Source organism: Pararge aegeria, chromosome 22 (genome assembly GCF_905163445.1).
Source record: "Pararge aegeria chromosome 22, ilParAegt1.1, whole genome shotgun sequence".
NCBI lineage: Eukaryota > Metazoa > Arthropoda > Insecta > Lepidoptera > Nymphalidae > Pararge > Pararge aegeria.
Genome location: NC_053201.1, coordinates 13,003,254 through 13,025,252, shown reverse-complemented (window position 1 = coordinate 13,025,252; position 21,999 = coordinate 13,003,254). Strand labels below are relative to the sequence as shown.

The following is a 21,999-nucleotide window of genomic DNA, read 5'->3' as shown; positions in this document are numbered from 1 at the left end:
ATTATGCAAAGGTAATCGTTTAATAGGCATTCGGTTGGTACTTATTATAATGAATGGCAATAGCATGAATGATGAATAAATAAATCTTTTAATTGCCATTAATAATTTACTTGACTCTAATTGCTATATTTGTGTGGAGTGTTATAATGTAAAATCTATAAATAAATATGTTTTTCCATGAAATTTTCCGTTGTGTTCTTCATATGAAAATAGCATTTAGGTATATGTATGTATATAATACATATACCCCGCACCGGTAAGCGCAGCATACGTCGGCCCCCAACGAGGTGGACAGATGACATCTGGCCAGTAGCTGGGAGCCGCTGGAGGCAAGCGGCCCAGGACCGTGTATTGTGGAACTCCCTACAAAATACCTATGTCCAGCAGTGGACGTCGATTGGTTGACATGATGATGATGTTGTATATAATATAGGTATAAGTATCATTAAGATGTTAGAGTTTCCAGCAAAGACATATTATTGCATAAAATATGTTATGTAAACTAAACAGGTATATAAACATTTAAATCAATAATCATGGTAGTTAAGGAGCTCGTGGCATAATTTCATATCATTATTGAATTCATTTCATTCTAATGATATCGTGGTTAATCGATTTTAATGCGGGTAGTGACGGTACATCAGAATACAATGGTCACCACCCCTCCTCTGCCCGCAGATGTCGTAGGAGAAGACTAAGGAAACCGGGAAGCAGCGTCCTCGGTGGTACTACTACCATCTACTGCGATCACCGACCCGACGGCCTAGTGTGATCATCAAGGGCAAACCTAAAGCCAGCAGTTAACTAAAGTCCTAGTAGGCTTTCGATAATGATACCAATAAAAGACCAAAAGCTAAGTCTACTGAGTTTAGTTTGCAAAACTATGCAACAACAACATTTTGCAAGAAGTATGAAAAACTGCACGAGCTTATACAAGCTAAGCTAGGCTGACTTAGCTTGGCTCTTGATCTGCAATCCCCGTTAAAATTGAACAACTAAGTGTCTCGTATCACTGTTTGAATCATTTTTACTTTGATTATGTTTCATGATGAGATGCGGGACGTCAAGTTGAATAACGTGGACAGAAATTGGTGCAAATCTGTTGTACGTATCTCTTAACAAAACAAAATTGATGTGACTAAAAATAGTGCTGTTTTTCACACTACTTTCAAATATGCCAGTTCAGTTTAGTTTAAATAACAGAATTAGACTGCTAATTCTGCTATAACCACTTGACGCTAAAACTTTTGTATTGACCACTCAACAGGCTCCAAATATCAGAAGCATTATTTCAGTGGTGAAAGAAGTTTTAATTTTTTTAAATTCTGATTTTACAACCTCCTCTTCCGTGAACATAAACTTTAATGACATTATTTTTGACAACCATACAAATCATACTTAGACCGGAATAACCACTAGCTCCTGTATTATAACCTACCTACCTAATATATATAAAAAACGAAAAATACTTCAAAAAACACTTAACAACTGAAATATAATTTGGTACAAGATTTTGACCAAACTTAACTTTCTCTTTTAACGAAAATTTATTTAATTTAGTCAAAATATTGCTTACATTAAAATCAACATATTATGTAACTTAACTAATTTGAACAAACATTTTTATTTTAGTTATTTTTTTTTTAAGTTCGGTGAATTTTTCTGATCTTTTACACACCTTAGTGTTAAATAACACTTTACAAAAGTAAATGTTAATTTAAAGATTAAAGTACAAAAATAATGAAAAAACTTATATAACTAGCTAACTAAAAACAACATTAACTATACAAAAAATTACAACGCGGTAAAAACATGTTTTGAAGTCATGTGCACAAAATAATTTCGCCTTATACCTACTCCAACAAATAAAACCTTTAAATTAAGTCTAAAAACCAAAAAATAATAACAAAATATCATAATTCATTCTTAAGCCCATTAAAAAGTATACAAGTATAATACTTATGTCAGTTCTAACTTTTACAGTTCGTAACGTTCTAACTTACGATAAAATTATGATCTGAAAAAACAACTCACCGAATTGGCAAAACACTAATTGGTAACACAAACAGACACACAAAAAACTCAACACACGCGCCATGACTGCTCAACACAGTTCGAACTGCCAAACTGAGTTAAGTTTTTAGTTTTTTACGTTTCAACCGGTGTTAAAATTAACTTCAAGTTTTTTGTAAACACGTACAGCGTCGGACAAACGTGCGGTCAATCTAGCTAGTGTGATCTTGACCGACTTTATAAATATAAGTGTGTGCGAGGCGAGTGATCTGTGACGTCACAACATATAAATTGAGTGACGAGTGACCGGAACTAGGCTCCAAGGGAATTAATTCCAAAAAAAACCCAGTTCCGTACTATAGTTTTGAATTAGTTCATGGGTAGAATATTTCTTTGATGACTAATATTTTTTCCCCCATTTTCCCCTTTTTTACCCGATTACTGTAGGGTAATAAGGAGGAGAAATCATACGATTTATACCGATCTCATATATTTATAAAAATATTATTTTACTTCGTAAACTATAGTCTATATTATAAAATCAAGCATATTTGACTTCGATTCAGGACTCTGGATTCCCAGCCACTAATGATATTATTCTTTAACCTTACGTCAAAAAGTAAAAGAAATCTTGCTTACAAAATAAATGTCAAATAAAATAAAAAAAACGAACTCCTAAAATAGGCTTTGAATATTTTAGTCATGCTTAAGATAAGACTACACTACTATTAGCGGATCCTTATAATGATAAGATTGTCCTTTGGGTTTATTTCGCGTTGTTGCATTAACGCAATCTCTTTCTTGATAAACGCTATTCTTTTATGTTCTAAAATATCAAAATGTCCATAATGCGACAAGTAAGAAGGAAGAAAAATGGACTATGGATTAAAATGATTCGTCAAATTAAAAAAAAAAGTGTCCTCCAATAATTTTTTTTCATCAATTTAATCTTTATTCTCTTACAATTTATTCTTTTATAATTATATATGTAACTTTTATTTTTAATGAAAGTACCTACGTGAGTTTCGTATGAAGTGGAGATGGCTAGTTTTATTTTATGTTCATGTGTTTCTATTATGTCATAATCTGTTTTGGGTCATAAAGGGAATGAAACAGAGTTCAATCATTCAGTCACATTCTTACGTTTCGCTTTAAAAAGGCTGATAAACCAAAATTAAAAAAAAAATACTTACCCTTTAACTTTTGCGACCGCTTTCCTCCTCTGTTCTTGACAACTACAACTTTGTATTTACGTTTAACGTGTACTTGGCTTGGAGCATAGTTCGTATTGTACTCATAATCTGTATTATTATAAGATTTAGAAGTTTGAGCCTTGGAACCGTATTCCGAAAAAGTGTGCCCCAAACTGGGATACTGACTCTCGTACCCATGTCCATAATTTGGGTGCCCGTAGGATCCATGAGCGTAATCGGGGGAAAAGTGGTTATAAATAGGCGTTGGTTCGGTATGAAAATTATTGTAACATTTTTTCGTCTGTGGATAGTTCTTCGCGTATACATAAGGCACTCCATATTGGTAATCGTGACATTTGTCTTGAAGCAAAGTGTGGAGTAAAGACTCGTATGCTTCGTAGTATTCGGGGGAATGGGTTGGACTCGGGGGTTTGTACACGAAGGGGGTGTGCAGACATTTTTTAGTGCTATGTGCCAATATAAGTAACACAGGGAATGCTTGGACAATACTGCATATTTTACTACCGTCGATGGTCATTATTTTTTTTATTTACCTAACTTAAAAGGTTACCATTAACCTTCTTTAAAAGGAACGACTTCCTGAAAAATGGAGAAATTCTGAAGTTAAACAAACAACAAAGTATTGAAATGGGTAAGTCACATTAAGCTGTCGTCGATTTTCGCATGATAAACTGATTAAGAACTAAATCAAATAAGTGGAGAACTTGAATGTAACGAAATATTAGTCAACCAATATCTATTATTTCTTAAAGTATTCAATTTATGGAAACAATTCCACTTTACTTTAATATAAAGATTGCGATAAAGAAAAATAGGGAAAACACCGTTTTTTAATGGAGAAGGTATCTCGAAATAATGCAAGGCATAACCAAACTTAGAAAGAGTACGAATTGTAAAAACTAAACCACTTAAAAATTGAGAACTTGTAAAGGCAAAGAAATAGTTATTTTAAAATAAGATAGAAAATTTATGGAAATAATTAAAGTGACTACGAATAATTAATAATAATATATGGTGAAAGCGTTTTTGAATGGAGAAGAGAACTCTTGAAAGTGTAAGAAAAACAAAGCTGGAGTAGATTTACAAGTAACTGTAAGATTAATGGTAATAAAAAAACACTTGGAAAAAAAAACTAGACAACTTCTAGAAGAAATAGATATTTAAATAAGCAAAAAAAATAAAGGAAACCTATACTTTGACAATATTGAAGTAGAAAGAAATTCTTATAAGTATCTAAAATACTAAAAGAGATAGAACGTAATTGTAATTGTTTTATTTAAGTAAGAACTCGGTATATAGAATAGCAAATCAATATTTTGGCAGAAAATTTGTGTATAGTTTTTCGTACGCCACTTTCACTGGTTGGGATGAGACTAAACCAATTTTTCGGTTAATTTCGCAGCAAAAGTAGGCTATCTCTGACATCTGCAATTACACTATTTTATAAACTAACTAGCTGTTGCCCGCGACTTCATCTGCGTTTGATTTTGTTTTTGATGTGGCGTTCAATTTAGTTGTAGTTCTAAAAAAATTAAAGTATTTAGTAACGCTAAGCCTTAAATAATGGGTTTGCTGCCTTCCGCTGAGGAGCTCTGTCCTCTATCTCCAACCACATTCAGATCTACACAAAGTTTGGGCAAAAATAAACACATATTATAACCTCTATAGTACAAAAATAATTATTTAAATCGCTTATAATTTGTCGGAGTTATGGTGTAAAATCGTCCAACACTTTTATCCCCTCTTCCAAAGGAATCGAGCTTAACGTCAGGATAAAAAGTATCCTATATTACTTCTAACACTTCCAAGAATATGTGTACAAAGTTTCATGAGGATCGGTTAAGTAGTTTTTGCGTGAAAGCGTAACAAACAAACTTACATTGACATTTATAATATTAGTAGGGATAGGGATTTCATATTGTTATTATTGTGATGAAATGTTTAACTTATCTACCGAAATATCATGCAGTAAAAAGTAAAATATGGTGAAATTTAAAGGGTTATTAGGTATTGGTAATTATGTGTTTCCGTTGATAGCCTGCCTGATGATAAAACTGGGCTTTATGATCCCGTTTGTCATCATTATTATTATGAACAGCTTTTTAGTGGACCAGTGTACGGAAAAACTCCAGAATGTACTGCGGATTTTGTTGATGGACAACCCAATGCCTGAGAAAAAGTTTTGTTATTTAAAACTTCACCCGACTTGATTATGTCACAGTGTTAAATAAAAGTTGATTTTGTCACTTGTTTACACTCTATTTCAAAGTCGGCCAATCATTAATTCCAACGATTTTAAGTCTGTCCGACTTTGAAACACTACAATTTTTTTGGTGTTTTGAAAATATTTTTACCTACTCTCTGCTCTGCTCACAGCTTTAGCACTTCTCTTTACTATTTATGTGAATGCAAAGCTTGTTAACATTTCTATTTTTGTTATTTCTATTTTTACCCACATGATGAAATATCAGTATGAATTAGTAATTAAATAAGTAGCTTAGAGGAAAAGTTCTTCATATTTTCGCTATAAGTAATTTTTTCGATAGAGTATTTTTTTCTTAATAGTTTAATGTGGACAACTTAAAAATTGAGTCGGAAATATGATCACTATTTTATATTTATTTATTGTCAAGAATAGCATATCTTTCAACCTCATTAACCCGACGCAAAAACGACGGGGTGTTATGATTTTGAAGTGTCTGTGTGTAACCGTCTGTGGCATCGTAACTCACAAAATTTTGATTTTATTCAAGCCGAGTCCAAGGCCCGATTCCCACAACTGGAAAATGTTTGTGTGATTAGCACGAATGTTTTTCAGTGGGTGGATGTTTATCTTAATATTGAAAGTATGTATGTATATTATTCATTAAAATTTTCATCAGTCATGTTAGTACCCAAAACACAAGCTACGCTTTCTTTAGGGCTAGATGGCGAATGGCGATGTGTGTTGAGTTAGTAGTCATAAGTTCAAGGGCGTCGTAGGGCAAAACGCTTTGGAAATTTTCAATGGTTGATTATTCATTACCGACCGGTGATCGCCATTACGCATTCGTCCTCAACGCACCGGCCTTGTCCGCACTGTTCTCGAAAATCAACTTACATTAATTGGAATCATGAAGGCGTGCATAATCGTTATGCTATTCACACTTTTCCTCTTGACGCGTGGGTGTATCCTAGAGTAGTATTACTACTACCTACACGCGATAACTAGTAGTTACTAGTAGTTAGCGTAATTAACATGTTTTATAAATATAATTGTCGGACCAAGTCGACCTATAAACAGAGCAAAACTTGGCAGGGTATGCAAGGAACATACGTCTTACGTACTAGACACATAGCCTGAATGTGTCTGTAATTCTATACTATTTATTAAGCGGTGGTAGCTTAGTGGTTAGGAATTCGGAATCTCTTTCAGGGGCCGAGTTCGAATCCCAACAAGCACCTCTAGCTTTTCTAAGTTGTAAAAAAAATATCAATTGCCTTAACGTGAGGAAACCTGCATGCCTTAGAGTTCACGAAAATATTCTGAAAAGCGTGTGAAGCTCACAAATCCTTGTATTCTCTTTGTACTCTCTTGATATGTATTTACATCTCTGTGACTACTTTTTTTGTTTGGTGTACAATAAAATTGTACTCATTCATTCATTCATCATTCATTCAAATCCGCACTGGGCCAGCATAATGGTTCTCATTGTGGCAGGAGACCCCATGCCCTGTAATTGCCGGTAAAAGATTGTTGAGATATAAAGAATTATTACTTTGTGCTTCATGCCTCATAAGACAGCTCAGAGTCTCTTAGAGGGCGATGGAAATAGCTATGCTGGGAGTATCTCTACGTCATCAATTCTAAAATGAGGAGATTCGTAGAAGAACTAGAGTTACCAACATTTCTCAGCGAGTCGCAAAGTTGAAGTGCCACGTGACAATAGATAGACGTTAGGTTCCCAAGGTGCTGGACTGGCGACCCCGCACAGGTAAATGCAGCCTAGTTCGGCCCCCAACGAGGTGGACAGACGACATAAAACGAGTCGCTGGGAGCTGCTGGAAACAAGCGGCCCGTGACCGTGGATTTATGAGCTCCCTCCATATGTCCAGCAGTGGACGTCAATGGGTTCAAGTGATGATGAAGATGATGCTGATGATCCGTGTCTGGATTCTTGTCATTCCTATCAAAATATGCCAAAGCTTTTAAGCTTATTTAGGCAAAGATAAATAATTATAATACGACTAGCCCCAAAGTTAGCGTAGCTTGTGTTATGGGTACAATGGTATGTGGTGGTTGACGAATTAATATTTTTATGAATAATGTACATAAATACTAAAAATAAGACAGATATAAAACCCAGACACTGAAACATTCATGTTCATCATACAAACGGCAGGGTCGCTGCCCACTGCGCCAATCGGGTTGAATTGCGAATCACTTAATTTTTCGATATATTTCTAAAAATGTTCGTCTTTTTAATATACAAGGAAAAACATTGTAACGTGAACTGGCGAACGTTAACAAAAGTATATGATTTCCCTAAATATGCAATTTGCATGAGGTTAATTACGCGCCCAGTTTCTGATGAATTGATCGTTTATCTAGGAATCGAAATAAAGGGGCAAATTCTGTGTTCAATTATTAAATTTTAAGACTATTGTACTTCCAGTATTTGAGTTAGGGAGTCCTTAACGGTTTTTTTTTTAATTCAGCCTTCCCATTTACATAACTTTTTTTGGTGCACGGATGGACAAATACGTAGTGTATTTTTAAAATTTTCCGCCTTCGGGGCATCTGCATCAGTTTATTTACTTAAACTTTGATTTAAAAGCTGTTTTAACCGCTAATCTTTGGTTATTTTTAAATTCGATTCCTATATCAAAGAGAACCTTAGCAATGGATTACTTAGCTGCTGAGGCTTATCGCGTATAGTACCGCGATATTGTCTTCGCTTTTTGGAATTTTCGGTAGAGACACGACCAAAATTGAGCGCTTATCATCTCTTTGACTACAAAGTTAGTTGACCGTTGCATTAAAACGTCGTTCTGAAACCGGGGGTAAATGTTTATTATTCATAGTATTTTTTTAAATGATCATAAATAATTACGACAGAAATATGATTTTTGACTCACGAAGGTCGATTCCGATGAAGAATAATAAAGTTCGCACGGTAATTTTGCTGTAAAGTATCGTAGTGTGTATACGTATTTATTTTTATTCCAAGGCATTACATACTGTGTATAAAGAAGTAGATCTTATGGTTACAGAACCGGCTTCTTCTCTGTAGAATCTGGTTTCCGAACGGGTGGTTGAGTCACAACGAACAGACAAACATGATGTTTCAAAAGTACATACTTACGTGTAACCGAATTACGAAATACTGTTGAAGGGTGCATAAGTATTTCTCAAATATAGTTGAACGGGTACATATCCCGATAATATTTTGGATTTGTCGATATTTCGACCCAGTTGCATGGATCGTGGTCATGGCGTAGGTACGAGATGTCAAGTTGGATGTCACGGGCAGAATCTGACTACCTCTTACTCGTGACTGAATCTGTCTCGTGTCTCCGATTAAGATAAAAGCCGGAAAAATTACTTAAACGTAATAACGGTTACTAGCCGTGTACATGAACCGGGCATATAGCTCTGAGAACCGATGGACGTTGGACGACGTTATCCTATTCCGGTCTAAGAGGAATCCAAAAAATCAAATATCATAAAAATTGGTCCAGCCGTTCTTGAGTTACAAATGGTGTAACTAACACAAGTTTCTTTTATATATCTATTATATACAGACTAGCTGTCCCCGCGAATTTAATTTCGCCTTAATATATTTACATCTCAATGTCTTTATAAAGTACAATACGTAAAACTCATCTTACTCCGGAACCTCTCTATAGGTCACATCAACAGTTTTAAGATTAGGTATAGCCAACATGACGTGCGCTGCCAGTTGTTTTGTTACTAATGAACGGCTAGATAATTGTTTTGATTTTAAATAAAAAATAATTGAATTTTAATAATTATTATTCTATTCCGGACTAACAGGAATCAAACAAATCAAAAATAATGATAATCGGTCCATCCGTTCTCAAGTTATACATGATGTTAGTTACATTTACACGACTTTGTTTTATAAATACATATTTATTCAGTTATAGTTCCATTACATTGTAATATAGATCACACAATTGCAATATCAAAAAAATCAATGTCAATCTAATGGAATTAAAGTTGTAATGGAGCCCTGATAGGGCTCTGTAACCATCGAGAGGAGGACCTATTATTACCACTGTTAAACATTTTCATTTAAAAATTCGTTAATTTTGTTGTACTCACCAAAGTAAGTTTTAACGAGGTTGTAAATATTAGACGGCCGATTGGCGCAGTGGGCAGCGACCCTTTTTTTTTGGCGTGGTGGAAAAGCTTTATTGCTACCTCCGACCCTTGGGCAAGACGGAGGTTATGTGGGACTAGCCCCTCTAAAGAGGTATACCCAAACTAAAAACCACCACGGCATGTCCCTCTTGTTGGCTTTGTTAGACGCCCGGGGAACGCGTTTTTTACCACCCGGACAACAACCCCAACCGAATGTAGGAGCTCCCGCGACGAGGAGGGGATCAGCACAGCTTGAAGCCCCCCCGCTCAGGCCGTAGAGAGGCTTGTGTAGTGACGGGTAGCTAAGTGGGCAACGACCCTGCTTTCTGAGTCCAAAGCTGTGAGTTCGATTTCCAAAACTGGATAATGTTTGTGTGACATGAAGTTTTTGAGTGTCTGGGTGTTTATATGTATATTGTAAGTATTTATGTATATTATTCATACAAAAAATATTCATCAGTCATCTCAGCACCCATAACAAACGCTACGCTTACTTTGGGCCTAGATGGTGGTGTGTGTACCGTACCTATTGTCGTAGTATATTTGTTTAATTATTATATATTTATTTTTCTTTGATATGTTCTGTGGTTTTATGGTTTTTTGTGCACATTTGCAATTGCAAGTGTGTAAGTTGTGTATAATTTGTTTTTTAGCGTTATTCGACTTGTTTCATTAGGTATCCTGCTTTCCCTAATTCGTTTAACAGTTTGTTGTTGTCTGAAGGTGATAGCTTAAAGCATTATGCCTAAATGCGCATGTTTTTCTTTTTTCTCATTTTAAAGTGAAACATAATTACAGTGCCTCAAACTTTTTCGGCTGTGTGACTATTGCATGTCGCGTGACGGTCGGCCGCGGATTAAGGATGAAGTGACAGGCGCTATAGTTCGCATCAGTTGACTGTGTAGTCCTCCATAAAATATTGGTTACATCTATGATGAAGATGGAATCGATAACAGAATGATTGAAAAACGGATCAAAATGACTCAATTGTTAAATATTCTTCTCTTAGACACAGAGTTCAATAAAAATATTAGTTGGAGACCTAGTCTACTTTTATCATTTCTCATTATTATTTCCATTTTCCAAGTATACAATTAAGATTGATGGATCGATTTTTATACCCTTAATGGAAATTTTTAGTTAAATGTGAAAAAAGTTTCACTTTTGCCGTGATTTCATAAAAGTAATTATTTAATTAATTATGTTTTTCTGTTATTAAAATTATAATAACGGTGATTCACCTGAAATCTACGCTATAACATAAAAGGGTAAAGTGTGTTTGTTTGTTTGTTCTTTCCTCACGTCCTAACTTAGCAACCGGTCGATTTGCATTTTTGGCATAGTTAGTTGAAAGGACGAAGTAACATACGATACTTTTGGTCCTTGAAAAACATAAAATTCCCAAAGGTTTATGGGAAAATTTATCTTTTCACACGAAATATCTTCCTTCCTTCCCGTCCCAACGACAAGCACTTTATCGCAGGTAGCACCGCGTGTTTTTAATAAAATATAAAATAGGAAATAATACGTTTATTTCTCGGGATATTTATTTCCTTGTGAATATTAGAAATATTTCCCGTGCACCGCGAGTGCGAGTAGGTACACTAGTATTTTCGGCTTAGGTTTATGGAGATCCAAGGGCGTGTCTTCGCAGCCAAGGTATGAAGCTGGTGACCCTGGTGTAGATGCCTGGGAACCCGGGCCGCGCGCAATCCAACAGCCCAAACGATACTACTCCGATTTGATGGAAGATAGACGTGTGGTTTATCGGCTGAAAATAGAATTTTCTTACTTACGATATATTATATATAAGTAAGTGTTTAATTTACTTACATTATATATTATTTATTTACTAAAGTACATTATTTACTTGAGATAAATTATTAGATTATATAATTTACCTACATTATATACTTATTTATTAACCAAAGTACATTATAAGTTACACAAATTATATTCATGTTCATTGAAGTAAGTACATTATTTACATTATATCCTGAAATACATTATATACTTACTTACATTATATACTTCAGTACATTATTTACTTAAGTGGATTATTTACTTCAGTAGATTATATATTTATTTACATTATATACTTATTTACACTATAGACTTAAATACATTATTTACTTATGTACATTATTTACTTAATTACATTACATACTTAAATACATTATATACTTAAGAACATTAAAGACTTAAATTATTTACTTACGTATATTATATACTTAAATGCATTATATACTTACTTACATTATATACTTAAGTACATTAGTTACTTATTTACATTATATACTTAAGTACATTATATACTTAAGTATATTATATACTTAAGTACATTATTTACTTAAGAACATCATTTACTTAAGTATATTAATTACTTAATTACATTATTTACTTATGTATATTATATACTTAAATACATTACATAATTACATACATTACAATTTACATACTTAAGTATATTATTTAATTTAAAACATTATTTACTTATGTACATTATATACTTAGATACAGTATATACTTAAGTACAGTATTTACTTAAGTAAATAATTTACTTAAACAAATTCTTATATATTCTATTATATTCTATACTTATATATATTCTATACTTTTTTTTATTATTTACTTACGTACATTATTTACTTACATCCTTTTGGTTCCAATAAGGTTCGTTTGAGCTTGCAGGTTGTGGATAGATTAAAAGAAAATACGTATGTACTTTGTCAAGGTTTAATTGCGACTGGTTATTAGTATTTCACATTATTTAATTTGGATGGCTATGCTTGTGTGCGCTGTGTATGTATAATAGGGGAATGTCTGTATGCGTGTTAGCTGAAAGTATGAAAGAAGCCGTGTAAGTTGTTAAATATTTAGTATTTAGCCTTATTTAACTCAACATGCCGCCCACCATAGGACCCTACGGGTCATTTCCAAACTGTGAAACGATATTCAAAATCAATACAATATAAATCTATATAGTTAGTTGTCAAGAACTTTCAGTTAGTACAAATCATTTGCAGTCTTATTCGGTAGCGTCATCTTTCATAGATATTTTCATTGGTTATTCTATATTGTTAACTATAAAAGGCAATAAACAATTATACTTAGACAAAGGTAACAAACATCAATGCTTTAACTTTTCACACAATCAGATCCAATTTCACATTTACGACACCAAACTGTTTTTTTTTCTTCCCTTTAGTCCTTCCTTTTCTTTCCAGGATATGTATTTTCTGTAGACTTTAAATCTCCTGTCTTGTGTTCCCTTTCTTTCATTCTGTTGAATTTATTCGCATAATTTTCCTTTGATAGCTCATCATTTTTCATATTAATTTTCTACTCAAGACCGTGTTGGTGCATGTTAATCGTATCTTCTATCTTACTTGTCTTTGTATCTATCTCATCAATTATAATCCAGCCCAACGCGGTATTTTGTACACAAGGCGTACCTGGAGGACCCTTCACTAGACCTTTTTGCAGCACCTTTGCATATTCGCTAACACCAAGAAGTACATCGATGACTTAAAGTATTCTGGATCTGGTAAGTCAAGACTTGAAATATGTGGCCATTCGTTCACGACTGTATCTTTTATATTGGGTATCTCGTTGTTAATTTGCCTCGACCTAATAAAAGCTTGTATAGGAAGACACAACTTAGGATAACTTCGAGACAGCACTTGCATGTTAATTTCCTACTCTATATACCTATTTATTTACATATGTACATTATATACTTAGGTGCTTCATTTACTTACATACATTATTTACATTAATTTACTTACATTATATTCTTATTTATTTACTTACGTACATTATTTACCTACTCAATTTTTTTACTTATTTGCAATATTTACTTGCGTACTTTATTTACTTACTCTTTATTTACATAAGACAAATTATTTATCTATATAATTTACCTACATTGTATACTTTAATACATTATAAACTTAAGTACATTTATACACTTTAGTACATAATTTACTTAAGTACATTATTTTCTTACATATATTAATATGGTGCATTTTGTTGAGCCTGGTAAACGCTGATGGAGAACTTTTCTCAAAATTTTATATAATACAATATATTTTATAAAATCGTAGTCAACTTCGCTTCCTGCAAATTTAAACTAGACAATCAAAAAAATAAAAACCTAGACGACCAAAGTGGCCGTCGCTTCGTCAAGTTTTTAGATTTTTGTCCTTAGTAATTTTCTTAAAGTTTTTTTTAACTGTTTCAATCCAGTCCCTCAATTCTAGTGGTCAAAAATACTTACAAAAGCCTGCATCAGCGGCCCTCCACTGTCGCCCTTGCAGGCGTCTTTGCCACCCGTGGTATACCCAGCACAAAGTACACGGTCATCTATCTCTAGGTCCTTGTACAAGGAGAAATTGTGCTTGCACACGTCGTTGGATAACACTGGTAGCTGCAAAACTTGTAAATGAGTCGCTTGAGCTCCATCTGAAGAAGAAAAAATTATTATACATAGCTCAATAACTGCGCATTTGAACGCGAACGAACTGCGCGGTTGGTACAAATACCTAAAGAAAACTCAATACCTGCCAATTTTTACCGGAGCATGTAGATCAATAAACTAAACAAAAAACTCATTATCTGCCAATTTGAACTCCGAGCTGATACGTAGAAATACTAAACAGAAAACTCACTATCTGCAAATGTGAACTCCGACCTGATACGTAGAAATACTAAACAGAAAACTCACTATCTGCAAATTTGAACTCCAAGCTGATACGTAGAAATACTAAACAGAAAACTCACTATCTGCAAATGTGAACTCCGACCTGATACGTAGAAATACTAAACAGAAAACTCACTATCTGCAAATTTGAACTCCGAGCTGATATGTAGAAATACAAAACAGAAAACTCACTATCAGCAAATTTGAACTCCGAGCTCATACGTAGAAATACTCAAAAGAAACACATTATCTGCAAATTTGAACTCCGAGCTGATGCGTAGAAATACTAAACAGAAAACTCACTATCTGCAAATTTGAACTCCGAGCTGATATGTAGAAATACAAAACAGAAAACTCACTATCGGCAAATTTGAACTCCGAGCTCATACGTAGAAATACTCAAAAGAAACACATTATCTGCAAATTTGAACTCCGAGCTGATGCGTAGAAATACTAAACAGAAAACTCACTATCTGCAAATGTGAACTCCGACCTGATACGTAGAAATACTAAACAGAAAACTCACTATCTGCAAATTTGAACTCCGAGCTGATATGTAGAAATACAAAACAGAAAACTCACTATCAGCAAATTTGAACTCCGAGCTCATACGTAGAAATACTCAAAAGAAACACATTATCTGCAAATTTGAACTCCGAGCTGATGCGTAGAAATACTAAACAGAAAACTCACTATCTGCAAATTTGAACTCCGAGCTGATACGTAGAAATACAAAACAGAAAACTCACTATCAACAAATTTGAACTCCGAGCTCATACGTAGAAATACTCAACACAAACACATTATCTGCAAATTTGAACTCCGAGCTGATGCGTAGAAATACTAAACAGAAAACTCACTATCTGCAAATTTGAACTCCGAGCTTATACGTAGAAATACAAAACAGAAAACTCACTATCAGCAAATTTGAACTCCGAGCTCATACGTAGAAATACTCAACACAAACACATTATCTGCAAATTTGAACTCCGAGCTGATGCGTAGAAATACTAAACAGAAAACTCACTATCTGCAAATTTGAACTGCAAGCTGATACGTAGAAATACTAAGGAAACTCACTATTTGCCAATTTAAAATCTGAGCTAATACGTACAAAAACTAAACAGAATACTCAATGTCTGCCAATTTGAACTCGGAGCTGATACGTCGAAATACTAAACAGAGAACTCATTATCTGCCAATTTGAAATCAGAGGTGGTAGGTCGATATACTTAACAGAAAAGCCAATATCTGGCAATTTGAATTCCGAGCTTATCCGTAGAAATAGTAAACAGAAAACTCAATATCTACCAATTTGAACTCCGAGCTCATACGTAGAAATACTAAACAAATAATGCAATGTACCATAATTTTTACTCCGAGCTGGTAGAAAAACTAAACAGAGAATTCAATACCTGCCAATTTTAACTCTGAGCTCTGCCTAAACTCCCGCGAACCATAAACACCGGAGGAAAAACAATAACTTCGGAGCTTTCCGTCAACATTTCGATCACAGAGGTTCTCAGTTGTAATGGGTACTCAGGTCGAATCTTCCGTTAGAGTGGTGGTGAAGAAGCCCATATGTTTCATTAGTGGTGTTAAGTCTTTCATAAAGATTACGTCAGGTGGCAACCAGCCGTTCAACGAAGACGAATCATCGTACCTAATTTTATAATATACGTACTAGCTGTCCCGGCGAACTTCATCCCGCGGATTTTTTTTTTTTTATGAATTTTATATTTTAATACTTATTATCCTATTCCGGTCTAAGAGGAATCCAAAAATCAAAAATCATAAAAATTAGTCCCGGCGTTCTTGAGTTATATATGGTGTAACTAACACAACTTTCTTTTATATATATAGATTAGTCTGTTGTTAAAAAAATCTTTTACTTACGAGTACTTAGTTTACCCCATCCAGCTACGAAAGGTGTCCAGTCAACCAAGTCTGCAGACCGCAGTTTTTCATCCCAAGGTAAGCAGATTGGTCTTATTAGTTCTGTAATAAAGTTGTATTATTTTAAACCTGTCTTATTATACCTTATCTTATCTCCAAATAATTCATTTATTTTTTAACTAGAAATAATAATCAAAACACTTTTGTAAGGTTGATTTTATAAAGCCATAAACAAGAATTGAATTGAAGTTTGATTAAAATATGTTATCATCAGTTACGCCAATTTTCTTTTTTAACAAAGTAGGTACTCGGACACGAATTTGCTTTTCAGCAAATCTCACACTAACTCTCTCTTTATTAACCGTGGTATACCTAACGTTGGAATAGTTAAGAAGATATGTATATACGCAGTTACGTTAACTTATTCGATCACGTGTAAGTTAACTACGATTTATATATTGGATAACAATTATTCATTGGAAAGTCAACATCTGAGGATGCTCCGGTTTCGGAGCGAAAAGTGCGTAGAGGGTACTTTGCCGAGGATCTGTTTGGTATGGAGTATACGGATTGAAGAAATTATAAATACAGATTCTCCTGCTGTTCGCGGAGTATAGCAAATTAAGCTTAATTTTCATAATATTTCATAATACGATTTATATAGTATCGAAGAAGTGCCATCTAGCGACAGTATCAGGAAACCATACTGACACTAGATGGAGCTCTTTCGATACCATACAAATCGTAGTTAACTTTTACGCGTTCGAATAAGTAAACGTAGTTAGCAAATCTCTCACTTGGCACTCTGATATTTGAAAGGTGGTCTCAGTTGTAGTGTGACAAAACACTGCTTAACATTTCAATGTAATTATCTCACTATGTTTTATGTAATTTGTGGATGTGGATATTAATTATATAGGTTATATATTAAATATGTATAAGTATATAGGTATATATGCATATATATATTTTTATTTAAATGCACCACCTACCTCTCTTCTTGAGCTGTATTTAACGCCTTTGGTTGCCTGGTTAAATTTTTATTTATAATTTTACTATATGTTTATGTGGTGTACAATAAAAGTGTATTCATTAATTCATTCATTCATTGAAAGTGTCTTCTATGGGCCTATTGAAATAAATATTTGACTTTACTATGGCTTTGACAATTCTGACGTTACGCCACGTTTATTAATAAGGGTTTGTTGTTTTAGTAAAAGCCTTAATGTTGGTTCTTCTTTTTCTCGAGGCTATTGTAGTGAACAGAAGCCTACTTTTTGTCGGTTTTTATGGCTGCTTCTCGGACGCAGGGTGCTTTGAAATCGCAAGGCTCTTGCAATAGATCAACGTCGAACCGAGCCGTCACAATGTCGTCCGAGAGAGGGGGGGGTAGGATATTTTATTTACTTAAAACGCTCATAGCTTAGGAAAGTTAGAGGCGCGTTTTGGGATTTGAACTCTGTCCCCCAAAAGGGAAGTCGAGATCCTGCCCAATGCGCTATCACCGCTTCAAAATAAAAAACGCATATAACGCACAAACTCTACAGATTAACGTCACTCCAAAAGTAAGTTCAGCTCAGCGAGTCGCGAAGCTGAAGTGACAATGGGCAGGGCACATAGCTCGGAAAACCGATGGACGTTGGGGTCTTAAGAAGCTGGAATGGCGACCCCGCACCGGTAAACGCAGCGTAGGTCGGCCCCCAACGCGGTGGACAGATGACATCAGGCGAGTCGCTGGGACCCGTGTATTGTGGAACTCCCTACAAAAGACACATGTCCAGTAGTGGACGTCGATTGGTTGAAATGACGATGATGATGATGAAAAGTAAGTTACTAGGGGTCTGGTACAGGACCTGTATATTTGTTCACGGCAATAATCACGTAATAACATTTGCTCACTGGTAAAATGCACGTCTTCTTGCAACACCAAAAGGCCGATGTCGTTTGCAAACGACTTGGGGTTGTAAAGCTCGTGTTTTATCATTCGCTTTATGTGCACGTCTAAAGGAGTTGCACCTTCATCCTCCCTCTCAAGGTCCAGCTCTCCCAGGCGAACGATGTACCTGCGAGTCGAAGAACTATCAATGTTATCGAGATCGGCAGGTCGGTCAATTGTTGTGATTTATTGTCATTAATTCCCTCCACAATAATTATTAATTTTATTAGTGTGAGTAACAAGCAAGTACCTAAAAATATAGTGGATTTATGTGGGATTGTAGGTTGATGTAATACCAACTAAATCGGTGTCCAATAAAATTTAAAATTGCTGGGTACTTTCCTTGCTACTTGATATGATAGCGAACGGTATACAAAGTACGTAGGTACCTTTAAAGGAATAATTCTGTAGTGCCGTACCTAATTGTTAATTTAACATTGGAGTGTACCCATCGAATATATCATTACTCATTATAATACAATTTTAACAACCATGTCTTTCATCCAAACCCAAAAGTTTCGGTAACAGAGAAAATTAAATTTAGAGAGCTCGAGACTCGACATGTTTTGGGAGCTAAACATATACGTCTTCTCTACTTACAAAGAGTTTTCCTTTCGGTGTATACAGTGCGCCGCGGTGACGACGTGGCGGGCACTGACTAAAGATCCGCCGCAAAGCCAGTTTGCACGGTCTGACCTTGCTGCATAGCCCAGCAACGCCATCCAGGGCAAATCACCTGAAAATAATTTTATATTTTTACTACATGCGTGGTTTCGTGTGTTGATGGCAGATCAGAATACAGTTATGACAACCGCTTTTCCTGAGGGTGTCGTCCGATGTGACCAAGGGAATAAAACGGAGACCGGATAGCAGCTTCCTACTAGCTATTGTTACCACCGACTGCGATCACATCTGTCTGCCCAGCGTAGTGATTATGGGAAAACGTGCCCGTTGGGAGAGGCCCTTAATCCAGCAGTAGATGAGGGGAACAGACGACATAAAGCGAGTCGATTGAAACAAGCGGCTCACGACCTTTGACATTTGGTATATCCGACAGTTGACGTTCATCAATCGGTGGAAGTGATTCGAATTCAAATTCTTTTATTTGCATAAAACATTGTAGGTATACATGTTACATATATGACATTCAAATCTTAATTTAAACAAATTCATTTATGTAATAACTAAAAAAAACATCAAAATAAACAATATCAAAATAATCAAAATAGTCGGCTGAAAATAATAAAAATGTCATTAATTTTACTGTATGGAATAATAAATTTATAAACATGGAATGTCAATTAAAAAATAACATATAAATTACATTAGTACCTAAATAAATTATATTTAATTATCCAAGAACTCCCTTACAGAGTAATAGCATTTATCAACCAACCAGTCACGTAATTTTGCCTTGAATTTCAAAAATGGCAAATCTTTAATAGCTATAGACAATTTGTTGTAAATCAAAATCATATAATGATAACAACTTTTAGAACCGAGTGCTGTTTTATGTTGATGTTTGTGTTTTAAATATAAAGAAAGAAGCTCACCAAGTTCAGCGTCCACCCCACCAACGATTCTGCTGAAACTAGCATTACTTATCCCACATTCAGGTGGGGATGGAAACGCAGCAATGTAATCGGCTTTTTCCCCATTATTTCTTACGGAATTATTAACAGTGGCTGTTTGCGAGGGCGCTGTAGTCGGAGTTTGTATGGGTTTCCGAGGACAGCATACCTGAAATTAATTATATTATTCAAGGTTCCGGTATCGCGAAGAAACAAAGGGATAAACCTTGTAACTTGTTTTTTTCATGGTAATAACTGATGTTACCATCACCTAACCATCACCTATGAATAGGTGAATACTAGGCAGGGCATGCAAGGAACACATCTAACGTGCTGCTCTGGGTACAAGTTACAACACCTGAGGCAAAGGTGTTAAGCCTCATGTGCCAGAAATAACACCGGCAGCCACACACATCAGACCGGAGGACAGCATTACAATGCTTCTTTGTGGCAGAAATAAGCCGCAGCACTTCCTCGGCCTACTTACCGTACCCGTAAAAGTTCAGCCCGCTATCATCACAGCCCCGTTTGTAAGATTGCAGTCCAGGGACACATTTTAGAGAAATTAAAACAAAAAACAGAAGACAAGATGAGAGAGGAGATTATGTTGGTACCTTGGGAGTAGTGCCATTATAGCCGCACGTGGACTTCTTCAGCAGATCGTGGACTTTGGACGTGTGGCCGAACTTCTTCAACAGTTTCAGATACGGCTCACATAGCGAGACGTCGAGGCATATGCCATGGGTTTCAGCCACCGTGGTGCATGACTCTTCTGTAAGATAATACTTATTATATCAACCGTTACAGGCCCACTACGGACACGGGTCTGCACTCACAATGGAATTATTTATGCCGTAGTTCACCACGCTGGACCAGTGCGGATTGGTGGATTCCATACCATTGGGAACCTTCCTGAGAAATTTCAAGCATGCAAGTTTCCTCACGATGATTTAATTCATCTTTGCGGGAGGTCGAGAAGAGGAAAATTGATGCTCTAGAGATGTGGTGTTGGATACATGCAACATAAATGCACAATGTAAAGCTTTAAGTGAGTGTAACTTTATGAACCTACTGGCGATATAATCAAACTTACCGAATACAATTTGACAGGAAACAATTTGGAATACCCAAAAAACAAATAGCAGTGGCACCATATTTCTAAAACTTAATACGTTAAAATTTTAAAATTGAATATTATAAATCTACTTAAATAGCGCTTTTGGACCTAAAACAGTGCTTAGTGTTTGAAGGCACTTCTAAAAGATTTCTGGAATACTTATATTCTACACACGAAACTTTATTACGAAAACTTTATTTAAAAATAAATATTTAAATACACTTTATATGTTAAATACTAAATATTTTTCATTAAATAAGTGGCACTTGTGAAACTCTATCGTGAACAAAAATTATGTTCAAATGCAAACTTTTACAGGTATTTATATAATATTATATACTTTATATATTAGTCTGTTCAAAGATGTAAGGTACATCAGTCTTGAAAATTTAGAGATAAGTTAATTGAAACTAGCAAAATAGCACTCTTAAAATAATAAATAAATGATTTCAATATTAAACTATATTTAACACGCGGGCGTCCACAGTATGTGCTCTGATATAAATGCTTTGATAATATGTACTATCACAAATTACCACATTAAAAATAAGACACGCTGCAGAAACACAATACGACTTGCTCTTAGGTGAATCCCATCGCATACCTACCGTGGCATTCCCGCGAGGGTTATGATAAAAATGACGTCATAGTCAACATCAATAAATTCATTTCTCCATGCTGGAAATAGGTATCCTCCCTTATAGGAGCATAGACCCTTAAGTTGGTTCTGGTAAATAGTTTAACTCTATTAATGATGCATATAACACACACTTGACTGCAGATCACTAGGTCCTGGGTTCGATCCCCGGGTTGACGATATATTGTGTATTTTCTATTAAAGAGTTTTCAGTACCAGCACGGAGTTAGGAATTTGTGGTGTAAACCTTCGGGCCTCGGAGAGCATGTAAAGTAAAGCCATCGGTCCCGGCTACTCGCACTTTTGGTAATTGTCGTTAAAACCCACAAACCCGTATTGGAGCAGTGTGGTGGGTCTAAACTCTTAAACAGTCTCTATGAAAACGAGGTCTGTGCCCAACAGTGGGTCGTTAATTGGCTACGGAAGAAGAATAATGATGGACATTATTTAGACCGGTGATAGCCTAGTGGTTAAAGGCCTTCCTTTCGGGGGGACTTAGTTTGATCCCCGACACGCAACTCTATCTAGTATCACTTGCTTCGGTAA

The 21,999-nt window shown here is 35.2% G+C and overlaps 2 protein-coding genes across 2 annotated transcripts in view; both read right to left on the bottom strand.

Moving 5' to 3' along the window:
• Nucleotides 1-2,244, bottom strand: part of LOC120633784 — a 32,434-nt gene extending 30,190 nt beyond the window's left edge. The window contains exon 1 of the mRNA XM_039904132.1: nt 2,035-2,244. Coding sequence (XP_039760066.1) covers nt 2,035-2,098 — 64 coding nt within the window. The 5' untranslated portion in view covers nt 2,099-2,244. The remainder of the gene's footprint in view (nt 1-2,034) is intronic.
• An 8,877-nt stretch (nt 2,245-11,121) lies between these two features.
• Nucleotides 11,122-20,928, bottom strand: LOC120633688 (venom protease-like). The gene is made up of 8 exons (XM_039904002.1): nt 20,793-20,928; nt 20,314-20,471; nt 19,682-19,868; nt 18,729-18,864; nt 18,092-18,255; nt 16,193-16,294; nt 13,874-14,058; nt 11,122-11,365 (listed from the first exon to the last, which is right to left on the bottom strand). The coding sequence occupies exons 1-8, from the start codon at nt 20,851-20,853 to the stop codon at nt 11,219-11,221; spliced, it is 1,140 nt and encodes a 379-aa protein (XP_039759936.1). The 5' UTR covers nt 20,854-20,928; the 3' UTR covers nt 11,122-11,218.
• Between the last annotated feature and the right edge of the window lie 1,071 nt (nt 20,929-21,999).